This window comes from Prinia subflava, chromosome 9 (genome assembly GCF_021018805.1).
Source record: "Prinia subflava isolate CZ2003 ecotype Zambia chromosome 9, Cam_Psub_1.2, whole genome shotgun sequence".
NCBI classification, from domain to species: Eukaryota; Metazoa; Chordata; class Aves; order Passeriformes; family Cisticolidae; genus Prinia; species Prinia subflava.
The window spans coordinates 503,889-527,245 of NC_086255.1; the positions used below are offsets into that span (position 1 = coordinate 503,889).

At 56.8% G+C, this 23,357-nt stretch overlaps 1 protein-coding gene across 4 annotated transcripts in view; it reads left to right on the forward strand.

Annotated features, from left to right (window-relative positions):
* Window positions 1-1,636: 1,636 nt before the first annotated feature.
* Window positions 1,637-23,357, forward strand: part of STK32C (serine/threonine kinase 32C) — a 72,037-nt gene continuing 50,316 nt past the window's right edge. For all 4 annotated transcript variants that reach the window (XR_010081272.1, XM_063405042.1, XM_063405038.1 and 1 more), the window contains exon 1: window positions 1,637-1,885. Coding sequence is in view for 2 of the 4 variants with exons in the window: in XM_063405042.1 (XP_063261112.1) it covers window positions 1,801-1,885 (85 nt within the window). In the remaining 2 variants the exon portion in view is untranslated. The remainder of the gene's footprint in view (window positions 1,886-23,357) is intronic.

Consider the following 23,357-nt stretch of genomic DNA (forward strand, 5'->3'; position numbering starts at 1 on the left):
CATCTCAGGAACCAAGAAAGTACTGCTGGTGTAACAGCTGTGGTTTACTGGCTCACAAGGGCTGTCCCTTGCCATGATGTTTCTGACGAGGTCTGCTGGCTCTGAGAGTTATATCCGAGAGATGCTTTTCATCTCATTCCCCGAGACATTCCAGTCCAGCAAGCCCCGAAAACACAAGCCATGAGCAAGTTCCAGCCCAGGAACACAAAAACACAAGCCACGAGCAAGTTCCAGCCCAGGAACACAAAAACACAAGCCACGAGCAAGTTCCAGCCCAGCATTCTCAAGAGCTTTGGCAAGACCCAGCGCTGGTGCTGCGCCTGGACTGGGGCAGCCACTGGTACCAGTGCAGGCTGGGGGATGAGCAGGGGGAGAGCAGCCGGGGAGAAGGAGCCGGGTGCTGTGGGGAGAGCCGGCCATGCCCCGGACCCCCGTGCTGGGCTGATCCCCTCCGCGGGCAGCAGGGCAGGGGGATCCTGCCTGCTCAGGTGAGACCCCACCTGCAGGGCCACCTCCAGCCCCGGGGCCCAGCACCAGCCTTGAGGAGCAAGTCCAGAGGAGGCCACGGAGATGTTTTGAGGGACTGAGAACCTGTCCCGTGAGGAAAGGCTGAGAGAGTTGGGATTGGCCAGCATGGAAAATAAAAAGCTTTGTGGCCACCTCATAGCAGCGTTCCAGTGAGGGGGTCCTACAAGAAGGATGGAGAGAGACTGTTTACAAGTGCCTGGAATGCCAGGACAAGGGGGAATGGCTTCTGGTGACTTCCGATGTGGGCAGCGAGCCCTAGGGACCGACGCAGGATGAGCGGTGTGCGCTGGCACAGGCACCGCCGAGCCCGGGGGTGGCCGGGCTGCAGCGCAGCGCCGTGGCCGCTCCTGCCGGCGCGGTCTTTGCCAGCGAGGTTAAAATGACGGGGTCGGACGGGGCCGGTGCGGGACGGGGACACCGGGCCGGGCGGGGCTCGGCGCGGGGAGCTGCGGGGCCGGCACCGCGCCCACGGCCCCGGCCCGGAGCGCCGCCCTCGGCACGGCCGCGCCCGCAGCCCCGTGCCCGGGGGATGCGGGCGGAGCCGGGAGGTGCATCCCGGCCCCCGGTCCCGCCCCCGGCCCCGCTCCGCCCGGCCCGCCCCCGGCTCCCGGCCCCACTCTGCTCCACCCCACTGTCCTCATCCCCGGCCCCGCTCCGCTCACCCCGCCCCGCCCGCATCCCCAGCCCCGCTCCGCCCCACTGCCCGCATCCCCAGCCCCGCTCCGCCCCACTGCCCGCATCCCCCGGCCCGCCCGCATCCCCAGCCCTGCTCCGCCCCACCGCCCGCATCCCCAGCCCCGCTCCGCCCCACTGCCCGCATCCCCCAGCTCCTGGCCCCGCTCCGCCCCACTGCCCGCATCCCCAGCCCTGCTCCGCCCCACTACCCGCATCCCCAGCCCCGCTCCGCCCCACTGCCCGCATCCCCAGCCCCGCTCCGCCCCACTGCCCGCATCCCCCGGCCCGCCCGCATCCCCAGCCCTGCTCCGCCCCACTACCCGCATCCCCAGCCCCGCTCCCGCCCCCCCGGCCGCCTCCCCGGCCCCTCTGCCCGGCCCCGCCCGCCTCCCGGGCCCGCCGCGCTCCCCCCGCGCTGTGCCCGCCCCGCCGCGCTGTGGCCGCCGCGGGCAGCGGGCGGCAGGCGGCGGCGCCGGGCGCTGCCATGCGGGCGGGCGGCGCCGGGGCTCGGGGCGGCTGAGGGCGGCGGCGGGGCCGGCCGCGGGAGCCGCCGGGCCGGCGGGGAGAGGCCGCAGGGCATGCCAGCCGCCTGCCCCGATGTTTCACTGGAGCAAGTGGAAGAAGAGGATGGGAGCGAGCGCCTCCTCCTCCAAGAGACCCGTCTTCGACGAGCGGGAGGACGGTGAGTGCGGACCGAGACGCTCCGGGGTGCCCGCCCTGCCCCGGGATGCTCTGCCCTGCCCAGCCCGGGATGTCCAGCCCCGGGGCACTCGGCCCTGCCCCGCCTAGCCTCGGCGGTGCCGTTGCCGCTGCCGCGGTGCCCAGCCCGCGGTGCCCTATCCCGGGATGCCCTGTCCCGCGGTGCCCTATCCCGCTGTGCCCAGCCCGGGATGCCCAGCCCGCTGTTCCCTGTCCCTCTGTTCCCTGTCCCGCTGTGCCCGGTCCCGCCGTGCCCTGTCCCGCCGTGCCCTGTCCCGCCGTGCCCGGTCCCGCGGTGCCGAGCTGCCCCTGCCCGGCACTGGGGTCCCCGGCGGTGCCCGGTGTGGGGGTCCGGCCGGCGCTGCCTCCCCGCAGGACGCAGGGGCTCTGCCCAAGGCCACCCCACGGACCCGCGGGGCCACTTTAAGAACCAGGGGCACTGAGAGGGGGCGGAGGGGACAGTTCAGCAGCAAAGTTTCGGTCTGTGCACGGACAGCCCCGCTTGTAGCAAGGAAGGGCCGGGTGCCCCGGCCATCAACACCCAAACACGGCTGTCAGTGCACAGAGCTGCTTTGGGGTTTTCCCAAAATACAACTTGGGTTTTTTTAGAAATACACCGTGGAATACCACGGCTGCATCAGAAATCTCGTGTGCAGGATGAGCTATCAGAGGAGCAAAGCAAAGAAACCTTGTGGGTGGGGAAGAGTCGGGAGAGCCATCGAGGTGCCGGGTGCCCGGGCAGTGCTGAATGCTGCATTGGCCCTGTGGCATCAGCCGAGCACACACAGAAATCCCTGTGTGTGTGTGGGGCACTGGAATTGTGCTCTGGATAAAGCTGGAATTAGATGTGTTAGTCTGAGTCTGAGAGCAGCGATGTGAGGGTCAGGGTCACTTGCCTCGGTGAGGGGACCGTGCCTGTCTGTGCTGCTCTGGCAGCTGACAGGTTAAATCTGGCAAACTCTTCCCGGCACAAGAGCTGGTTGATTTCTCCAACATGTTTTTATTAGCAATTCACACTGAGCAAGCCGAGTAAAGACACTTAAATCAGAGGCTTTGGTGCAATTTCATTCTGAAAGCAAAATTTCTTTCTGAGAGGCTTTTAATTCTGCCCTAAGCCTGTGTGCAGCCAACCAGGGCGAGTGAGCTCTGCAGCTGAATGACTGCTGACAGGAGCCTGGAAACTCCTCTTCAGGTACTTCCAAGCAGTGCTTTTGCTGTGTCCCAGTTATTGGCACAGTGGTCCTTGGTATCTCCTGCTTTTCCATAATTCCTTGTTAGAGTGTGCTCAGAGCAATTACAGTGTTGTTCCAGTGAACTCATATTTACTGTCATGGCACGGTTGCTATGGTGATCTCTTAAGACATCCCAATAACTTCCTTAGATAAAGAAGCCAGTTGATACTTGGGTTTGTGTGTGACATAATGTGGAAGAGTTACTAGTGACAACAATTTAATGAGAAATCAATTAAAAATGTAAAAAGGAAAAGACCTTTGGTATGTGAAATTTTGCCCATACGTGGTTCCTTGTGATGGATCTCTCACAAGGATGAGCCTGACTGCTGAAATCCAGCAGATAATCCCTGTTAATTTTGTCAGGGTGTATGTAAATTGAAGGTTAACATTTATTGTAGTCAGTAGTAACACAACTGGTATTTTCCCTCAGATAATCTGACTCCAAATTGTTGCAGACCTTACAGTCTTCGTCCCTGACTTCCTGGGGACTGGTTTTGGGGCTTCACTGAGTCACAGGTCCCTGTCACACCGCCGTGGCTGAGCCAGCGCATGGGGATGTCCTGGGGGTGAGCAGCGATGCGTTTGCTGACTCTGGGTGCAAAGCACCAGGCTCCAGAGGGTTACCCAGTGTTTACCCCTCCACTGAGAATTGCTGTTTCTCCTCAGCCTGTGCCTGTCCCGCCCCAGCTGTTGTTGGATCCCCTCTGGATAAATGCAGGAGCTCCTGTGTCACAGGAGCTGGGAGGGCCACGGCTGCTGCTGTCCTTGTTGGTGGGACGTGTGGCTGAGCTCCCCCAGTCTGTGACTCCAAGGGTAAACTGAGAATGCCAGGGTATGTCCTAAGGACCTGTTCTCAACCCTCTCCACTTTTTCAGCACCTTTTCTGCCAGTGCTGGGGCTGGGTTTGTTCTGTGGCAGAGGAGCTGGTGCTGGTTCAGCTCTGTGGGGCTGGCTCCTGGTTCACCCAGGGCAGTGCAGAGCTGAGCTCTGGGGAGCCATGCCCGAGGCACAGCTATGCTGCTCCCTCCTTGCCTCCCTTCCCCATGGCCGGTTTCCCCCAGTTCAGGTGGCTTCCTCAGGTGCAGGCCAGGTGTGCCTGGTGCTGTGTGTTGGGCACAGTACAGCTGTCCCTTGGGGTGCCCTGCCTGGCTGCTCCCTGCCTGCACACAGCGCCTGCGAGGTGTTTCTGGGCCTTTCACCACTGGGGTTCTACCAATAGGGAAGCTGAAAGGACAGTGCCTGTGTTTGTGTGTGCTTCCAGGGAGCCCTGGTGTGGGGGAGAGGGGTTTCTTTGCCTGTGGAGCCGCTGCTCCAGCTGGTTCCAGTCCCACAGGAAACCTGGCAGGCTGCACATCCATCAGCTGGGAGGAGCTGCAGCCTGTCCAGCTGGACACTGCATAGGGATGCCTTTTTGAGAGCTTGGTTTTGGCAGGGTACGTGGCACTCTGTTCATGAACAGAGAAAGTTAATGAATGGAGGGGAAGGAGGAAAAACAAAGGGAAAAAGTATGGGAAGAAGAAAACAAGGCAAAAGAGCATAAGGGCTGCAAGGTGGAGCCCTCGGAGATGTGGTGTGCTGGAGTAAGGTGGACTCAGTGAGCTGAAGTGAACTGTAGTGGGCTTGTGGGTTCTGCATTACCACTGTGGGCTGTTTTCCATCAGGAAAAACACACCCTTGTCTGCAGGGTTTATTATTTATACCTGTAAGGAGCTTTTAAAAATTCCTTACTCAAGGAGAGGATTTGTTCTCCAGCCCCATGGAAGGGTGGTCATGTGTGCTGTCTGAGACACGTCTCTGTGCAGGGCACGGGGCACTGTGGTGTCTCACAGAATCACAGAATCGGGTTGGAAAAAACCTCCAGGATCATCGAGTCCCAGCTGTGCCCACCAAGAGGTCCCCACCCTGTCCCCAGCTCAGGGCACTCAGTGCCACCTCCAGGAATTCCTGGGACACCTCCAGGGATGGGCACTCCAAACCTCCCTGGGCAGTTCCCATCCCTGAGCCCCCTTTCCATGGGGAAATTCCTGCTGCTACCCACCCTGAGCCTGCCCTGGCCCAGCCTGAGGCCGTTCCCTCTGCTCCTGTCCTTGTTGCTGGGAGCAGAGCCCGACCCCCCCCGCTGTCCCCTCCTGTCAGGAGTTGGAGAGCGAGAGGAGGCACGGAAGTCACGAGGCTTGTTTGTCATTTAGGCAGGAATTATGCTGTCATTCTGGGAAACAGCCAAGCAAGTTTTATTGACATCTCCCTCCTTTTTTTAAAAAAATTAGGTTTTTTTAAATTTCTTTTTTATACCAAGTGAGGAAAACCTGTCATTGTGAAGCCAATAGGAATGTTTCAACCCAGATATCTAAAAAATGCTTAGCAGAGTTGTTGGACTTGGGCACTGGGGCTGAGCAGGAGGAAATACAGGGCACACTTAGTGCTATTAGCATTGCCCACAGTTGTGATACACGAAAGAGGGGGGAAACCACAGCATGATTTATCTCTCTATGCAATTATGTCTGAAGAGGAATTTCAAGAGTGCATTTTGGATGTGGTTTCTCCTGAATCAAAGTGGTTTACTAAAAAAACTGTGTGTAAATATACATGAGAATCTGTGAAGCCATCTGCTGCCTTTTGCTTTGCTGTGCCTCCCCTTGCTGACATGAGGCGAGCTGTCCAGGGTTCCTGTCCGTGGCCTGACGCTGAATTAGTTTTTCTGCTGATGTGCAAGGTTTTAGTGGTGCAGCCCAGTGACTTTCATCATGATTAGTATTTTGTCTCAATCACCTTTCCCCCCATCCCATGTTTGACTCTGCCAGAACGCAGATGGTGTTTTGTAAGGGGGTCAGGTGCAGGCGCCTGTGTTTATCCTACTTGCATCAAAATCAACTTTTAAACCCGAGTTTGCAGTTGTACAGCTCATGGGTGAAGCTGTCCCGGTAGAGCAGCCTGGCTGTGTGTGCTCAGGGTCAGTCCGGGTCAGGTGAGGTGTCCCTGGCTGTCGTGTGCTGTCCCCTCTGGGGACCAAGCTCAGCTGACGCTGGGAAGAGGCACCGGGCTGGGGCTGCAGCTGCAGGGGCTGTGCAGGTGTGGGGGCGCCGCGGTCTCGCTGCCCTCTGGCCGTGTGTTGGTGGATGTGGGGCTGACAGGGCTCCAAGGGCCCTCGGAGCTTCCCAGCGAGAGGCTGCTCCGTGGGAGGCGGTGATGGGGAGATGCCGGCAGCTCGGAGCCGCCCCGGTGCCGCCTCTCTGGCTGTGCCTTCGCTGGCGGCCGCAGCTCTGGGGACACGCGGGGACCCCGGAGCCGCCTCCCATCGCTCCTCATCCCAGCGTGGCACCGTCCCCATGGGAACGGGCGAGAAGCTGCGAACCCTGCGGGAACTGCTTCGAACAATACCCACTTTCATACCAGGCCGTGTGCTGGGAGCCGTGGGGTCACACTGGAGAGAGCGGGCAGCCCGCCTGCCCCGGCCCGGGAGCGCTGCGCTGGGCACGGGCGGACCCGGGCTGCGGTGCCCGGCCGGGCCCTGGCAGCCCCCGCACCCCGCAGCCGCTCCCCCGAGCCCCCCGAGCCCCCCGGGCTGCGGTGCCCGGCCGGGCCCTGGCTGCCCCGCACCCCGCAGCCGCTCCCCCGAGCCTCCCCCGAGCCTCCCCCGAGCCTCCCCCGAGTCCCCCGGGCTGCCTGCTGCGTGCAGCCTCGGGCAGCCCCCGGGCCCGCTGTCCTTGCCATCTGCATCCCGCGGAACTCGGGATTTCATCCCTCGCAGGTGGGCAAGCTCTTTGTGTTCCTGCTTTGACTCCCTCTGTCCTGCTCCCATGGGAGTGAGATGTCCAGCGTCCTCCACGCTCTCAGCAGTAGCTTTTCAGCTTGGGATTCTTCCCCATAACTTTTTGTTCCAGGGGTTGGGACCTTCAGGGAAACAAGGGCATGCTGCCCGACAGGCAGGGCTTGGGGGCAACAGGGACTTGGGAGGATGGGGAGCAAAGCCTGACCTCGCTTGCTCTGTGTCCTGCAGCTCTGGGGGGACCCAAACACTTCTGGCCAGGTTTGTGACAGGCCTGGGGACATCCTGCTTTGCTGCTGGGGAGGGACCTGGGGGATGGATCCAAGGATCAGGAAAAGTTTCTCCCCTGAGGTGGTCAGAGCCATAAACCCCCTGCTGGTCTTGGGGCAGCCAGCATGGCCTGGCTGTGTCCCCTGCTCCCTGTGGGCCAGGGCTGCCCCTAAGCACTGTCCCTGCTGCTGGCTGTGCTCCTCACAGAACCCGACTGTCACCTCAGCTGGGCAGGGCTTGCAAGCCCTGGGCAGGAAACATTGCCCTCTTCCTGGAAATCTGTGGTGTAGTGCCCAGTGAGGCAGGTGTAAAATCCCCAGTACCATTTATCTGGGGTCAGACACAGATGTGTTCAGCTTCCATGCTCTGCAAACCAGTGACCAAAGTGTTCCCTGCTCAGACTGCAAGGAGAGCTTTTCCCATAGCCTGACTTTCATGGCTGTGGGTTGGGAGCACAGATGTCTTCCCTGATATTTAAACACAAGGGAAAAAAGCCTTTCAGTACTATCGAAGTGGTAACTAAGTAAGTAAGGGGGGGAGGAGGGAGTGGGAATTGCAAGGAGGTGTCAGCAAAGCTGTGTTTAGCATCATCGGCGGGGCTTTGTTCCGGCTGCCCGTGGATTTGGGATGTTTTAGCTTTGCCCAGGGCTCATTCCATCCACGGGCTCTCTGTCCCTGTGGATCTGGGATGTCTTACCTGTGCTTTGCTCAGGGATTTGCTCCCTCCACGGGCTCTCTGTCCCTGTGGATCTGGGATGTTTTACCTGTGCTTTGCCCAGGGCTCATTCCATCCACGGGCTCTCTGTCCCTGCAGATCTGGGATGTTTTACCTGTGCTTTGCTCAGGGATTTGCTCTATCCACGGGCTCTCTGTCCCCGCAGATCTGGGATGTTTTACCTGTGCTTTGCTCAGGGATTTGCTCCCTCCATGGGCTCTCTGTCCCTGCAGATCTGGGATGTTTTACCTGTGCTTTGCTCAGGGATTTGCTCCCTCCATGGGCTCTCTGTCCCCGCAGATCTGGGATGTTTTGCCTGTGCTTTGCCCAGGGCTCGCTCCCTCCACGGGCTCTCTGTCCCTGGCCTCCTGTCAGAGCCACTGTCCCCCATTCCCACCAAGGACAGAGAACTTTTCTAGGCATGAAGCTTTGCAGTGTGTCATGTAATGCAGAGATAGGTTAAATCCGGGAATTCCCCAGTTTGAAGCCATGGAGGTGTGTGGCACCATGTGCAGTATTGGGGTTACTGTCTCTGGCCTGGTTAATGACTGTGCTGTCCCTCTCCACCCTGCTGCCTGTGGCCCTGTCCTAGTGCTGGCTGAGGTCTGAAGAAAAGCCATTCCCGAGGGGCTCATGTGTCTGTGGAGGTCTGAGGAGAGGAGATCGGGGTGAAATGAGCCCCCAGGGCAGCTGAGACTGTTCACATGGAGCTGGAGTAAAAAAAAATAAACACAACAGCAATTTGGGGGACATCTGATGGATAGGGAGGGACAAGGGCAATCAAGGAAAAGTCACTGGAAGTACCATTCAAGTGAAATATTAAATCAGATTAATTCTTGGTGTATCCTGTGGAGGCCACAGTCCTCATGACTCGCGTGGAATGGGCTTGCTGTGATTTGGGAATGGGTTTGCTGTGATTTGGGAATGGGTTTGCTGTGATTTGGGAATGGGCTTGCTGTGATTTGGGAATAGCATGCAGGAGCACGTGGCTGGGGCTCTGCCCACCCTCGTCCCGTGTCCCCAGTGCTGGCGTGGTGCCCTTCCCAGGGCTGGCACTCCCCGATGCCTGCAGCTGTGCTTTTGGGGTGCACACCCGGGACGTGGCGCTGGTGGTGGCTGCAGAGGGCAGCAGGGGCAGCAGGAGAGCTGTGCTGTCAGTGCTGGCTGTGAGGCAGCACAAGGTCACCTCCTGTCGTGCCTGGTGCAATGGCAGTGAGCGGCACTTGACAAGAAAACCTCCCCAGAAACGAAACAAGCTGCTATTTTTGCAGTTTGGTATTTTCACTGTCTGAAAGTGGGGTGCTGAGGTGGTGAAGCAGCTGCCTGGGTTCTCGGTGTGTCACGTTAGGGGAGGAGGCTGTGGAGCTGGTGTGTGCCCACGGGCCCATGCAGGGCTGGGGAGAGCCTGCATTTCCTCCTGAACATTGCTTTATTTCTGGTGGGGATGCCTCAAGAGGAGCACTGCTCACCCACGGGGGTGTTGTGCCCTGGGTCAGGCCTTGGCTTTCCCCTCGCTGTGGACACAGGAGTGTCTGTGAGCGTGGCCAGGCCGGACTCGGAGCAGGGATGCTGCTGAGCCCCTTGTTCAGGGCAGCCTGGGCTGTACAAGCAGGTCTGACTTTTCCCCCTCTTTTCAGTGGAGCTGCTCTCCAGTGGAGGCACGGTCCCCCCGCAGGCTGTGGAGCCCCTCATGGCTCTGGGGGCTGTTGAGGTGCAGTTTCCACACCTGACTGCACATCCTGCCCCGAGCCATCCCATTTACCATTGCTGAGGCTTCCTGTGCTGGGATGTGGCCACCAGTCCCAGAGGCAGCACAGGGAGCGCTGCAGGCTCTGCGGGCTGGCAGGGGGGTGTCCCCCCTAGATGTGGTGTGTGCCAGCGTCTGCCCAGGTGTGTGCCTGTACTCACCCAGGTGTGTGCCAGCACCCGCTCAGGTGTGTGCCAGGGAGGGGGTCCATGCTGGCTGTGCCCTGCCTTGGTGTTCATCTCCTCAAGTCCAGTGTCGAGGCAGCCTGAGAGCAGCTGAACTCCTCTGCCCAAGAGAAGACAAATGTCAGTGTCCTCTCTCCCTCTCCCACTGATCTTCAGGAATTAAACTGCTTTCGGTAACAGTTATGGAAAATTAAAAGTGCTCTGGCTGTGTGGGAACAGCCGTCTGTGAGCACTGCCAGGCAGTGAGGTGTGCCCGGGTGCGCCAGTGTTGATGTGTTCATTTACATCTCAGGTGGTGTTCGGGGCTCTCCTGGTGCCTGGCAGGGGTGAGGAGATGCAGGCACTGAAGGATGTTCAGAATTAACGTGGCCTGCTGGTTTGCCTGTGCCCACGAATCCTTACAGGCTGATGGTTAGCCCTGCTGTGTAATTTAATTAACTTAAATTAAATTGCAATGTAATGTCTTTATAGCTTTGCTGATGTTTCTGGAAGCTGATAAATTTCATTTATTATTCTAGAAAATACCCTTACTTGGTTCTGGTGGCTCCAGCAAAGAGCTTCTAAGGCTGATGATGCCTGAGTGACTCTGAGGGTAACCTGCAAAGGGCTGTCCCAACACAGAGTTACCTCATTGTCCAAGGTTTGCATTTGGTTACAGCTGAGCTGGCCAAAGGTACAGGTGATATTTGTATTTATGTGGGTAATATGTGCATTGGAGCACTGGGGAAAGTGCCCAGGGCAGTTTTGAGGCAGAGTGGGGAGAGCAGGAGTGAGGCTGTGGAAGCACTGCAGGTACTGATGTGTTACTTTGGGTCTCCCATTCCTGCCTGAGCTGTCTTTGCTCAGGAGAAAACATTTCTTTCTCCTTTTCTTTATTTCTCCTGACCATAACCCCCTCCTACCCTCTGACAACTCAACAAAAGTTGCCACCACTGCTTAAAATACTGGGGTGTGATTTGTGTCCTGGGATTTTAGAGGGACCACATGGTGGCAAAAGGCCATCATAGAAGTATTTCAGGTATCCAAGGTGGGGAAAAAAAGGCAAAAGAACAGGGCTTGGGCTAAAGCTCAGCTTCCTCCTCTGAGCAGGCAGTTCTTGTGAGGATTAGGAGAAACATTTGTGGGTGAGAGTGAGTCTCCTCTGGGCCCTGGTGCTCTCTGGACTTTCCCCACATGGCTCAGTGTGTTTATTTCACTGGCAGAGGGAGATATCATCCCCTGTGTGAGAGATGTGGCACATTAAACTGCCCTGGGAAACAAATGTCACAGAGCCCAGGGGAAAGCTGTGGACTGCACGTTGGCCTTCTGTGTGCTGGCTCCCAGCCTTAATGGGAGCTGGCAGGCAGGACCAGCGAGCAGGGAACACAGAAAATGATCCACATTGTGTTTGGATTGTTTGCACTGCTGGAAAACATGCTTTGTGCTTCACAGAAAATAGGGCCAAAGCCTGGTCCCAAATAATTTCCACTCTAAAGGCTCAATGCTGCATGTGGTAAGCACATGAATAATTCACACACATGCAAACAGGACCCATGGTTTCATATTGAAGCCTGATTCTAGATCTGCTCAGAACTTTGAACTGGCATGGATTAGTGGCTCTTCCAGCACAGAAGAGGCCTGGCAGGATGTTCAGCCCAGGGTGAAACAATCCCCTTTCCTGAGAGTGCTGGCTGTGTGTCTCCTAAGGACACAGAGCTTCCCTGTCACCCCTGCTGGGTGGACAGGCCAGTGGCTCTGACAGTGCCGGTGCCGCCAGTGCCTGCCGAGCCTCACCTCGACACCTTTCACACCCTGTTTCTCCTGCAAGCAAAGATTTTGGGGAGAGCTGGTGTGGGTGCAGGCTGTTGCTGTGAGCTCAGCACAGAGCTCTGGGCTCCCCAAGTGCTCACAGTTTCTGCCCAAGGGCTGAGCCCACGCTGCGGGAGGAGCTGAGGGCAGTGGGCAGTGGGCAGTGCCAGGCAGTGGGCAGTGCCGGGGAGCCGGGCAGTGCCGGGGAGCCGGGCAGTGCCGGGCAGTGGGCAGTGCTGGGCAGTGGGCTGTGGGCAGTGGGCAGTGCTGGGCAGTGGGCAGTGGGCAGTGCCGGGCAGTGGGCAGTGCTGGGCAGTGGGCTGTGGGCAGTGGGCAGTGCTGGGCAGTGGGCAGTGCTGGGCAGTGGGCAGTGCCGGGCAGTGGGCAGTGGGCAGTGCTGGGCAGTGGGCAGTGGGCAGTGCTGGGCAGTGCCGGGCAGTGGGCTGTACTCTGGGGTACGCCCGGGGTGTGGGTGTGCCCGGCTCGGCCCCGGCGGGCGCTGCCCCTCGGCTCATGCCGGGCTCTCTGCAGGAACCCGGGAGTGCCGAGGTTTGGGTACACGGACAGGAGGAGCTCTGTTCGGAGCTGGGGGCACAGCGGCTCCCGTCGGGCGCTGCCAGGGGCGCTGCTCTGCCCGGGCTCTCCCTCCTGTGCCCGCAGCTCCCGCAGCTCCCGCAGCCTGTGGCAGCTCCGGGGGCCGCCAGGTCCTGCCCAGCACAGCACGGGGCTTTGCCCTGCTCCTCGGGAGTGCCCTCAGGGCAGTGCCAGCCCGGCAGCTCTGTGCCCGCTCTGTGCAGTGGGGGCACGGGCAGCGGCTGCCGCTCTGCTCCGCTGGCCTTTGTTCCACGTTAAATGCCACAGCAGGAGCATCGCAGGCAGGTGTCAAAACAAGCACAGCTGCGGCGAGGCAGACTTAGGGATTGATTAATGAATAGTTTCAGCCTGTTGTGTGTTTCTCTACATGGCTTACTGATGTAAAGATCAATCTGCGAATTTATTTAAAAAATAGCAGGTTTCTTTTAACTAGAACAAATTGCTTCTGTTTATCAAAAGGCTGAGTAACATCAACAAACAGTTCAGTCTCTGCTGCCCCTCAGCACTACTTGGGAAATGATGATAGCTAGTGCTTCTTCTGGCCCTGGTTTGGATTTTTCCATGCTCTTAGCTTGGCATCTCCAAAGGCACCCCTGCCTCCCCCGCTGCTCTCTCCAGAGGCCACTCTGCTCCTCCTGCTCTCTGTGCTCAAGTGGGGTTTTTCCACTGCCCGCCCTCCTGGTGCTCTCCTGCCGGGGCTGCCCGGGTTATTCCCTGGGGTTTGCCCTGCGGGGTGTCCCAGGGCAGGTGGGTGCCCTGGTGCCCAGGGGTCAGTGTTGGTGCTGAGGACACCGAGCTAGCCCAGCCCCAGGGCCGTGCTGGGCCCAGCAGCCAGCTGTGCCCTGGCAGCACCCCGAGGTGCTGTGCAGGGTGAGGAGGGGGCTCCCCCAGGGCCAGCTCGGCCCCCCCATGGTGCCCACCCCAGTTGAGGGGAGGGCAGTGCCCCTCTCCCCGTGTGCTGCAGGACCTGGCTTCCCTCCTCCCTGGGGCTGATCCTCTGTCAGATGCTCTTACTTTCCAGAGCGAGTTGCACATCACCGTGCTCCAGAGAATTTCTTATCACAGAAGTAGGATGTCTGCTTTCCCCAGAGAATCTGAACTTGGTGAATAATTCTGTTTGACATCTGCTGTGAATTTGGGTCTGCTCTCTTCTCGTGGAGTGGGAATGGATCCTGACTGGTTTTGGCCACCCTGACTGGGCCAGCCCAGTCCCTGAGACGCTCGGGTGCATCACTGAGGTCTGACCATGGAGCAAATCTGTCCTGACACCTCCAAAAGAAAGAACAGCCTTGTTGTTGACTACAGGGAGCACCAAAGGGGATCACTGCTCCTACCTGCGGTCAAGCAAAATATCTTCAGGTTTTCATCACTCTCTTGTTCTTTGTTTCTTCCCAGATCTACTGTCATTGCCAGCACGTGTGAGTGATACCCTCTCATTCACGCTGTCTTGCTCCTAAGTTCTCTTTCTTTGCCAAAAGAAGCCCCTTCCATTGCCAGAACTGTGGGGAATGCCTGCCCAACTCAACGTGTGGCAGAACTCAGCCCTGCATGTGGGGACACCGCGGTGGTCCCAGGGACACCAGAGCCCCTTGGTGTTGGTGCTGGCCAGCCCAGAGCCCAGCAGCTCCAGGAGCCTGCTTGGGGCACTTGGGTCCCCTTGTGAGCCCCTGCTGCCCCCGTGCCTGCCCTCCCCAGCTGAGTGTGTGACAGGAGTGAGGGCCAGGGGAGAAGCAGCATTCCCACAGCCCTTAAACTGCTGCAGCAGCAGCTCTGCCGAGCAGCACATCCACTGATCCCAGCCAAAGGTATTTTGGGAGCGTGTCTGCTGCTCACGAGCCTCTGGGACAAAGATAGGACCGTGTGCCTGAAATAGCACCCTGGAGCTGCACACCCCACCAGTGGCTGCTCTCGAGAGGGAAATCCAGAGTTTGTTTTCAAGTCATCATCACTGTGTTGACAAGGCTGTCGTGAGGAAAACGGTCTCAGCTGGGAATGTCTGAATTAACTCCAAGTGCAGAGTACACACACAGATAGAGCTCACTGCTCACTGCCCAGTGTGGGCACAGAAGGGACTTTGAAACAGGTATTTCACACAGAATCATAGGATCATCTAGGCTGGAAAAGCCCTCCAGGATCATCCAGTCCCAGCTGTGCCCCATGTACCCTGCCCAGAGCCCTGAGTGCCACCTCCAGGAATTCCTTGGCCACCTCCAGGGATGGGCACTGCAAACCTCCCTGGGCAGTGCCAAGGCCTGAGCCCCCTTTCCAAGCCATGGAGGAGGTCGTGGTGGAGGTGTGGGTTCATCAACGTGCACATGTTAAAAACCACAACCCCAAAGCAGACATCACTGTATTTTCATGGTGCTGATCCATCCAGTTGCCAAGAAATGAGCAGAGCTGTCAGTTCAGCTCTTTTTCAGGAGATTTTTTTCTATTATTTTTGATTTGCTTTTTGGTGCTCCAGTGGTGTGAAATGCTGTACAGAGACCACCCTTCAGTGCTGTAATTGCAGTGTGTGCAGCAGTGCTGGACTGCTAGAAAACAAGGAAAGGACATTTTGAAATGAAAAGTCTCTTCTGTTACATCTCTTGCAGCTCAAATGCGACGTGGCTGGTGCACAGTTTGAGTTTTTGGTGTATTTTCCCAGTGTTCTGGTAGCTGTCACCAGCCCCAGTGACACAGCAGGAGGAACAAGACTGTCTTTCATGACCCACAATGAATTTGTTGGTGTGGCAAGTAGTAAAAGCCTCTTTTGATGGAAAACCGGAAGCAGCTGATTGTAGAAAATATTCTTGGGCTCTGTGCCTTACAAAGAGTTGTTGTTCCAGGGCTGTTGTATATTGTAGGAAACTCCAGTGCTTCTGGATTGATTTGGGAAAGGCAATGATGATCAGGAGACATAAATGACAGAATATGTGATATCAGATAGAAAGAGGGAGGTTGTTCCCCAAAAGACCTGTGTTTGTCTCAGACCTGTTAAACCCTCTCGTGTAATTTAAAGGGAATGCAGAATTCTGTTTTGTTATCAATGGTTTTAAAGTTCTCACTTCAAAACACCCGTGTGTGATCCACCACACGCCAGCTGCTGCTGGGAGCCCAGCAGTTCTGCCACAATACCTCGCTGTTTGCTGCTGCACACAACACAAAGTTAAACAAGATGTGGGCGGCTCCTTCTCCTCTCTGCCCTGAGCAGCTTTTGTGGCTCTCCTTGGGTGCACAGAAAAACAACACCGGGTCTGAGGGCTTCAATTACCTGTGGGGACTGGGTTTAATGTGGCTCTTTCTTGGAAAAGTGTTCCTAATTATTAAAATTGCTGGTTTTTCTCTTAATTAATGTTTTAAATCTTCCGAATGCAGTGTCAGGGGCTTCCCAAGTGCTGTGGGACTGAAGTTAGCCATCATCTGTCTACTTGTAATGTCCTTGTGAGGCGTTTCCTGATCTTTTAATACAAAGCCTCGTTGTTTTCCCTTCTCCCGGGTGGCTCCTTCTCTGCAGGTCGCAGTTGTGTGGTTGGAGGAGGGTGGGATCCTGTTTCAGCATCAAAAAGTGCATTGGATTCACGTTAGCAGCTGGTGCCTCTCGGGGATGGCCCGTGCTGCTCGTTATTATCTGTATTTCCATAGCTCTGGGAAGGGCCTGGGGCCCTGGGGGTGAGGGCAGGGTCCCCTCTGCCACCACAGCCCCAGCACCGGGGTCAGGGCTGGGCTGTCCCTTGGAGAGCTCCAGCACAGCTCTGCCCATCTGTGTGCACCCAGCGACTCCTTTAGCTCTCACTTTCCCTGAGCAGACTGCAGCCCTCCTTCTGTGCCACAGCCACTCCACTGAGATCCCTGAGCCATCCCAGCCCCATCCCAGGAGTGATCCTACCCACCCCTGCCGAGGGGAGCCAGCTGGGCACGAACTTCTCTGCTCTCCTTGGTGTGACAGAGTCCCCAGTGCCCCCTGCGCCCGTCAGCCTGGCAGTGCTGAGACAGCCTGACAACTCTGAAAACACCCAGCTGCAGGATCTGCTCTGCAGTCTCAGGGTGCTCTTTTGCACAGGTTGGCTGCTGCTGTATAAAGGAATAGCCTGTTGTTTCTCAATTTGCCTTGTTAATGTCAGAGCACAAGGAACAACAGCCCCAGTAGGAGGGCATTTCAGGCAGGGTGTGGGGCATTTTGGGCAGGGTTGGGGCATTTTGGGCAGGGTGTGGGGCATTTTGGGCAGGGCATGGGGCATTTTGGGCAGGGCATGGGGTATTTCAGGCAGGGCATGGAGCATTTTGGGCAGGGTGTGGGGCATTTTGGGCAGGGTGTGGGGCATTTTGGGCAGGGTGTGGGGCGTTTCGGGCAGGGCATGGGGCATTTTGGGCAGGGCATGGGGCGTTTCAGGCAGGGCATGGGGCATTTTGGGCAGGGTTGGGGCATTTCGGGCAGGGTGTGGGGCATTTCGGGCAGGGTGTGGGGCATTTCAGGCAGGGTGTGGGGCATTTCGGGCAGGGTTGGGGCATTTCAGGCAGGGTGTGGGGCATTTCAGGCAGGGTGTGGGGCATTTTGGGCAGGGCATGGGGCATTTTGGGCAGGGTGTGGGGCATTTTGGGCAGGGTGTGGGGCGTTTCGGGCAGGGCATGGGGCATTTTGGGCAGGGCATGGGGCGTTTCAGGCAGGGCATGGGGCATTTTGGGCAGGGTTGGGGCATTTCGGGCAGGGTTGGGGCATTTCGGGCAGGGTGTGGGGCATTTCAGGCAGGGTGTGGGGCATTTCGGGCAGGGTTGGGGCATTTCAGGCAGGGTGTGGGGCATTTTGGGCAGGGCATGGGGCGTTTCGGGCAGGGCGTGGGGCGTTTTGGGCAGGGTTGGGGCATTTCGGGCAGGGTTGGGGCATTTCAGGCAGGGTGTGGGGCATTTCAGGCAGGGTGTGGGGCATTTCGGGCAGGGGGCTGTGCCCAGCTGTGCCTGCTGGCTGCTCCTCTCTGTGTTTCAGCACCCGGGGCTGTCGGGTCAGCTGTGTGTGCCTGTCTGCACCCCACATGCCCTGCCCGTGTGCCTGGCAGCCCGCCGGGGCTGGGGCTGGCACAGCACTGGCAGGGTTTTAAAGGAGCGAGGGCGTGAGTGAGGTGCTGCTGAGATGCAGTGGGGCGGGGATGTGGCCCTGGCACGGGCAGGCAGAGCAGAGCTGTGTGCAGGGGCAGCTGGAAGCCCTGTCAGCTTTCAGGGAAGCCACCCTCAGGTTTCAGTCGCAGAGATTGTTGCCGATCTCCTTGGCCTGGGCAAAATCTGGGTATGGGCATCCTTCTGCCTGGAGCTGTGGGTGTGTCTGAGCAGAGAGCCTCTTCCCTGCCACAGCCACAGCCTCCTCACTGGGTGGGGAAAGGTCAGGTCCTGACTGCAGTCAGGAACAACCATTAAACACAGGAAATTACCCGTGGTGCCACCATTACAGACACTTGCAAAAGAAGTAATTCTTTTCTTTAGATAGGGATGTACCAGGGATGTACCTTGCTGGCCCTCAGTGCCCCCAGCTTGTCTCATGCTGGTGTTCCTCACCAGGATCTGCTGTGAGGAGTGTGGCTGGGGCTGTTCTGGCACACCCAAGATCAGATTTCCCACGTGTGACTGAAGTGGCAGCTCCATTCCCCAGGGTTGTTTTGAAGCCTCTCAGTGAAGCCCCTCTGCTTGCAAGTTCTTTGTGTCTCAACACGATGCAAATGCAGCTCAAGGTTTTGCAAAGTAGGTCTCTACACTTGGGCTCGAGTTGGGCTCAAGTAGAGCTGCGCAGCGTTGTCAGATCCATGCCCTACATGCCTGAATTCCTTCCTGCAGGTGCTTCCAGGGGGATGTTTGGCCCCTCAGGATGTGGCACACCTCTGCCTGCAGGTGAACTCTGAATTGTTTTGTGGCTCTGAGCACACAGAGGTGTTTGCCCAGGTCCTTGGTCCTGAGTGTCCCTCTGGGTCACAAAGCCCTCTCTTTGGGCACGTGAGTGTCAGGGTGTTGCAGATGCCAGTGTGACTGCTGAGGGGGAAGTGACCCATTTGTCTGTGTGGGGGCCACCAGCTGCTCTGGGCTGGGAGCCCCAGGCTGTGCTGTGCCCCCATGCTGGACTTGTGCCCCCCACATGTGGCACCAGGAGCATGGGGGGGTGTCCTGGTGGGCACCCCTGCACCCCTGTGCTGGGACATGAGCTGGGGGAAGAGACAGAGGGAACAGGAAAATGGGACCTGATCCTCCTGTTGGAGCTTCTGCTGCTTTTAGGCCGATCACTTAATGTTGTTTTAAGCTCGTCCCTCCCTGTTGGTTCCTCTGACACGGGGGCTCTCCCAGGGCAGTGCTGTGGCTGCCCCCTGCATCTCCAGCCTCTGTGTTCAGCCTGGCTGGCTGGGGCTGCCCTGGGAGGTGTCAGGGGGTCACAGTGCCCCGGCAGGGAGACACACACAGAAATCCTGCCCTGGTTCCCCTCTGGTTCCCCTCTGGTTCCCCTCTGGTTCCCCGCTGCAGCCCCAGGAGGGCTCGGTGCCTCTCAGGCCCAGCAGCCCGGCTGAGATCGCCCTCATTAGAGCGCGCGGTGTTTGGGGGGCAGCGGCTGCACTGAGGCGCTCTGCTGAGGCTGCTGGGGTGGCGCTAATTACCAGCAGCTCATTAGAAAGCACTTTTCTAATTGGAGAGCTCTTTGAGGGACGGTAGCGAGGGCGCAGGGTGGTTGTCGGGTTGATCTGTTCCCATTTCTGTGTGACACCTCTGGCTCTGCCCCGTGGCTCTCCCACGCCGATGGAACCCGGGCTGTGCCGCTCCCGGGGCCCGGCCACCGTCGCTGGTCACCCATCCTGCCACCCTCTGTCCCCACATCCACCCCCAGCACCTGCAGTTTTCCATTCCCGCTGCAAACCCGTATCGGCAAATGAGCAAAATTAGTGTTGCTTGTTTGTTTTGACAATTACAGCAGAGATTTAATTACACTCCTTCCTCGTCTACTGCTGAATGTCGTGTGGCGTGTTAGGCGTAAACAAAGATGTTCTGCTGCCTGAGGTGTGGTTATCAGGCACTGCCAGCTGCGGCCCGGGCTGTGCCAGCTCCAGCACCTGGGCTCAGCCCTGTGCTGTGTGCGGGGCACGTCCTGGGCAGAGCTGTCACCAACAGTGGCCGAGGGGGCTGTGGGCAACTGGGCAAGGAAACAGAAACACAGGGAAAGAGACACAACCACGTCTGTGTTTTCAATTATTTTGAGGCGGCAGCTTCAGGTATCATAGCAGGAATACAATATTTCAGTCTCTGAGTAAGTTCTCTGTTCAGAACAGTGGGGATCCTCAATTGCCATCGTGAAAAGGGCCTGATTTTCCTGCTCATCACTTACTGCCTTTGAAGAATCTGTCTTAAAGCCTGAGCCTATTGTGTCGTGTGAAAGCAGCTGTAGCATTGTCTGGCAATGGTAAATTGGCAATGACTTTGCATTTCATAATTAGTTAACAAGGAATCATTTACAATGAGCACGTCTCTCAAACCCCATTGAAATGTGCAGCACACGTTTGACGTTATTAATTAAAAATAGGAACTTCAAATCCTCTCTGGCAACAGTTCCTATTTCCTCTCACTCCATGGGGCCATTAACAGGGACCAGGCTGGATTAAGGCAAGGGTTTGAGGTTCTTTCTGAAAAAGGGGCTCCAGGGTTATTCAGGAGGGCATAAGAGACCATTGACTGTGCTTCAGATCCCTCCAACCCTCATCCTTAAGCTCCTGAACAGGGCGCTGTCAGCTCCCCCCACTCCCAGTGAAGGTCAGTCTCTCAATTACATCTTGTCAGAAAACCTCTCAAAGAGGTAATTCAAGGAAGAAATGATTTCTAGAGATTCTTGTCAAATTATAGAGAGCCTTTAATTAAATGAGTGTCCATTACTTAATGGCAATTATGGAGAGAAAATCCTTCTGAAAAAGGCAAAGCTCCAGTTTCCTAAAATTTACTTTTTAAAATAACATGATAAGGCTGGCTTATCGTGCTGCAGAACTGAAGGCTGAGAGAAATGAATGTGCATCCTTGGAGGGTTTACCCGGGCAGGGAGGAGCCCTGGGGCGTTTCCCTGTGCTGTGGGAGCAGCCCCCTGTGAGCCACCCTCGCAGCCTCTCCCGGGGCCCCTCAGCACTTTTGGGGTGCCAGCACCCCGCTCCTGCCCCTGGGTTTGGGGTTCTTCCCCTGCTTCAGAGCGTTCCCCACACTCTCAGTGAGCCTTGAGGGGAGCTGTGTCACCAGGGGTGCCGGGGGCTCTGGTGGGAGCTGCAGAGCCTGGCAGGGTTTGAGCCCTGCTGGCCACCCCACGGCTCAGCCCAGCCTTATCCCTGTGTCACTGCAGAGCCTGCTGTGGCAGCGGGTAGGAAAACATGGCCCAGCCTTGCTGGTTTAGAACCAAAGGAGTGTTTTTGAAATCTGCCTTACGTCTTTGGGGTATTTTTATCGCCTGCCTCATTCGAGCGGTCTCAACTGAGTCATCCCATGCCTAGTTTAGATTTATGCTCCCTCTACGCCTACTCCAGCAGGACCCAAATCCTGGCACAGCTGCTGCTGGCCTCGCTGGAGTCATGGAAGTCTGGCATTAAATTATGTGGGCACTAGGTCAGGGAGTTATGAGTGTTGATACATTTTATTTAGCAGCCTTCTGGATTTAATGAGTGTCCATAATACAGTAATTCATAATTTATCATAAATAAAGACAATAGATTAGATTGCATTAGTATAGGCATTAATTATTGCCTATTTTTGTAGTTGTTGTGGAGTTTGTGTAGCAAAATACAGGCAGGAAAGCAACCTTCCCTAAATTCCAGCCCTTCCTTTGTGCAGGATGAGGGGAATAGCTGTACCCCTTCCAGTGGCACTGCTCATGGGCTGAAATGGACTGAGCAGGAACCTTGTCTGGTTTTGAAACTGCAATAATCATTATTCTGATGCCTTGATTATAGACAATCAGGGATTCACTGACACATTTGTTGTGCTTGCACTGACTGGCAGTCTGTGACAGGGTGAGAGGGAACGGCCTCAGGCTGGGCCAGGGCAGGCTCAGGGTGGGCAGCAGCAGGAATTTCCCCATGGAAAGGGGGCTCAGGGATGGGAACTGCCCAGGGAGGGTTGGAGTGCCCATCCCTGGAGGGCACTGAGTGCGCTGGCCTGGGGATGGGCACAGGGGAACTCCCTGGGCTGGGAGGGCTTTTCCAGCCCCAGTGACTCTGGGATTCTGTGGTTCTCCTTGCACAGACACCTGGCTTCTGCTTATTTGATGAACAAAACCCCTCCAAGTGGGACAATGGACAGCTGCTCCTCTCGTTTAATTCCAAATGGTGAATCTTGTATTTATGAGAGAGATCCAAATACGGTCCATCTGGTGCAAGTTACTCAGCTGTTCACTTCACAGAGAAGAGAACGTTTCCATGTCTCTCCCAGGATGTTCACATGAAGAGCTGAGTCTTTTAAAGCTGTTTAATGTTTTTCTTTGCTGAGGGGTTACGTACACGTGAGAAATTCCACTAAATCTGGCACTCTGTGCTCCCAGACAGCAGGGCTGCCCTGGTGGCTCAGGCTCCAGGGTGCAGCCAGGCTCTCACAGCCGTGTGTGGCTCAGGGGACCTCTCTGTGCCTCTGCCTGGATCAGCCAGCTCTGGTGGTTCGGTGCCTCTTTCCCAGTGCTGTGGTGTGAAGGGGCCATTTGGGTTGAAATTGGGCAAAATCCGGCAGAGCCGCGGTGCTGTGAGAGCAGCCGGGCTCAGGGCAGCCGTGGGAGGTGGGCGCAGGTTCTGCTCCTGCCTGGGGCGGTGAGGGTGGTCCCAAGGGGTGTTGGGGGAGCCACCCCGCTCCCCCAGGGTCTCCTGGGCTGGCTCCAGAGGCCTGACAGCTCCTCTGGCTCAGCTGGAGTTGTAGTGCTGGATGCCACGGTTAGAGATGGAGGGTACAAAAAGCTTTAGGAAGTGCAGAAGCTTTTTGCCAGAGATTTTAATTTTGCATTGAGCGTAAGGGAAGCAGAAGGAGTCAGACATAATCAGGAGAGAGTGGGGAACTGTCCAGAAATAATGTCCTGTCTTTCCCTCTGAAAGCTTTGAGAGTTCCTGATTGATTCCAGGGGAAGCAGCACTGGAGACTGAGATGAAGGGAAGCTGAAGATGTGGCAGGTCAGAGATGAGATGGTTTCAAGGATTGGTGATCTGAGAGTTGCTAAGAATAGAGCATGGCAGAGACAGCGTGTCAGGCAGTCTGAGGGGATGGATGCTCCTGCAGCTGCGGCATCTCTGGAGACGGCAGCAGCAGAGATGAGGGCTTGGAGGAAACTGGTTAGAGAGCAGCTCTGCAAGAAGAGAAGTTGTGCCTGGAACTGGGGAGCGGGGTCCATAGTAAAGCCTTGATGTGGCAGCAGCTTGGGGAGGGACTGGAGGTGGACTCTGTCCACTCTGGGCAGTGACCTCAGCCTGGGAAGGTTGGCCTTTGCTCCGGACCAGGCGATGGTGCCAGAGGGGGGAGGGCACCTTTTGCTCCATCTCCAGCAGCAAAACAAGCAGTAGCTGGCTTAATAACCAGGAAGGAAACAGTGGCTGGGGGTTGTGGAAGGTTTCCTGATGGCAGGGACAGACAGCTCCATGGAGCAGGGCCAGCACCACACGTGGAGCTGTGGGACCTCAGCGTCTCCTCATGGTGGATGTGCCCAGCTGGGTAAACAAAACCCTCTGCAGGTGTATCTGCAACTTAATGCTTTTCCATAAAATATTCATTATTCCATTTTAGAAACTAGTTTTTGCTGAAAATTATTTCTTGAGAATTCTTGAGCACCTCAATTAGAAAGAAGAACAATTCCAGTGCACTCAGAGATGCACTGGGATAAATGGGAATAAAAGCCTTTGGTTTCCTGTGCTGCCTGGCAGTCGGGGTGTGCTGCAAGCAACTGCTGCAATTGCCATTTCCATAACACACACACGCACACACATTAAATTTTGATTCACATCTCTGACATCTAGAAAATTGCTCCTTAACAAAAGGAACATTTTAGGCATGCTACAAAATACAGGCTTGGTCTGGCCACATTTTGGATAACTCTACCCTATTCTTTAGAAAATTGGTTTTATTGCTGATAATTGGGCTAAAAGGAAGACTATTTTATCCTGGCCAGCCCAACTTTCTGGGACATTAAGTTCTAATAGGCAGATATAAA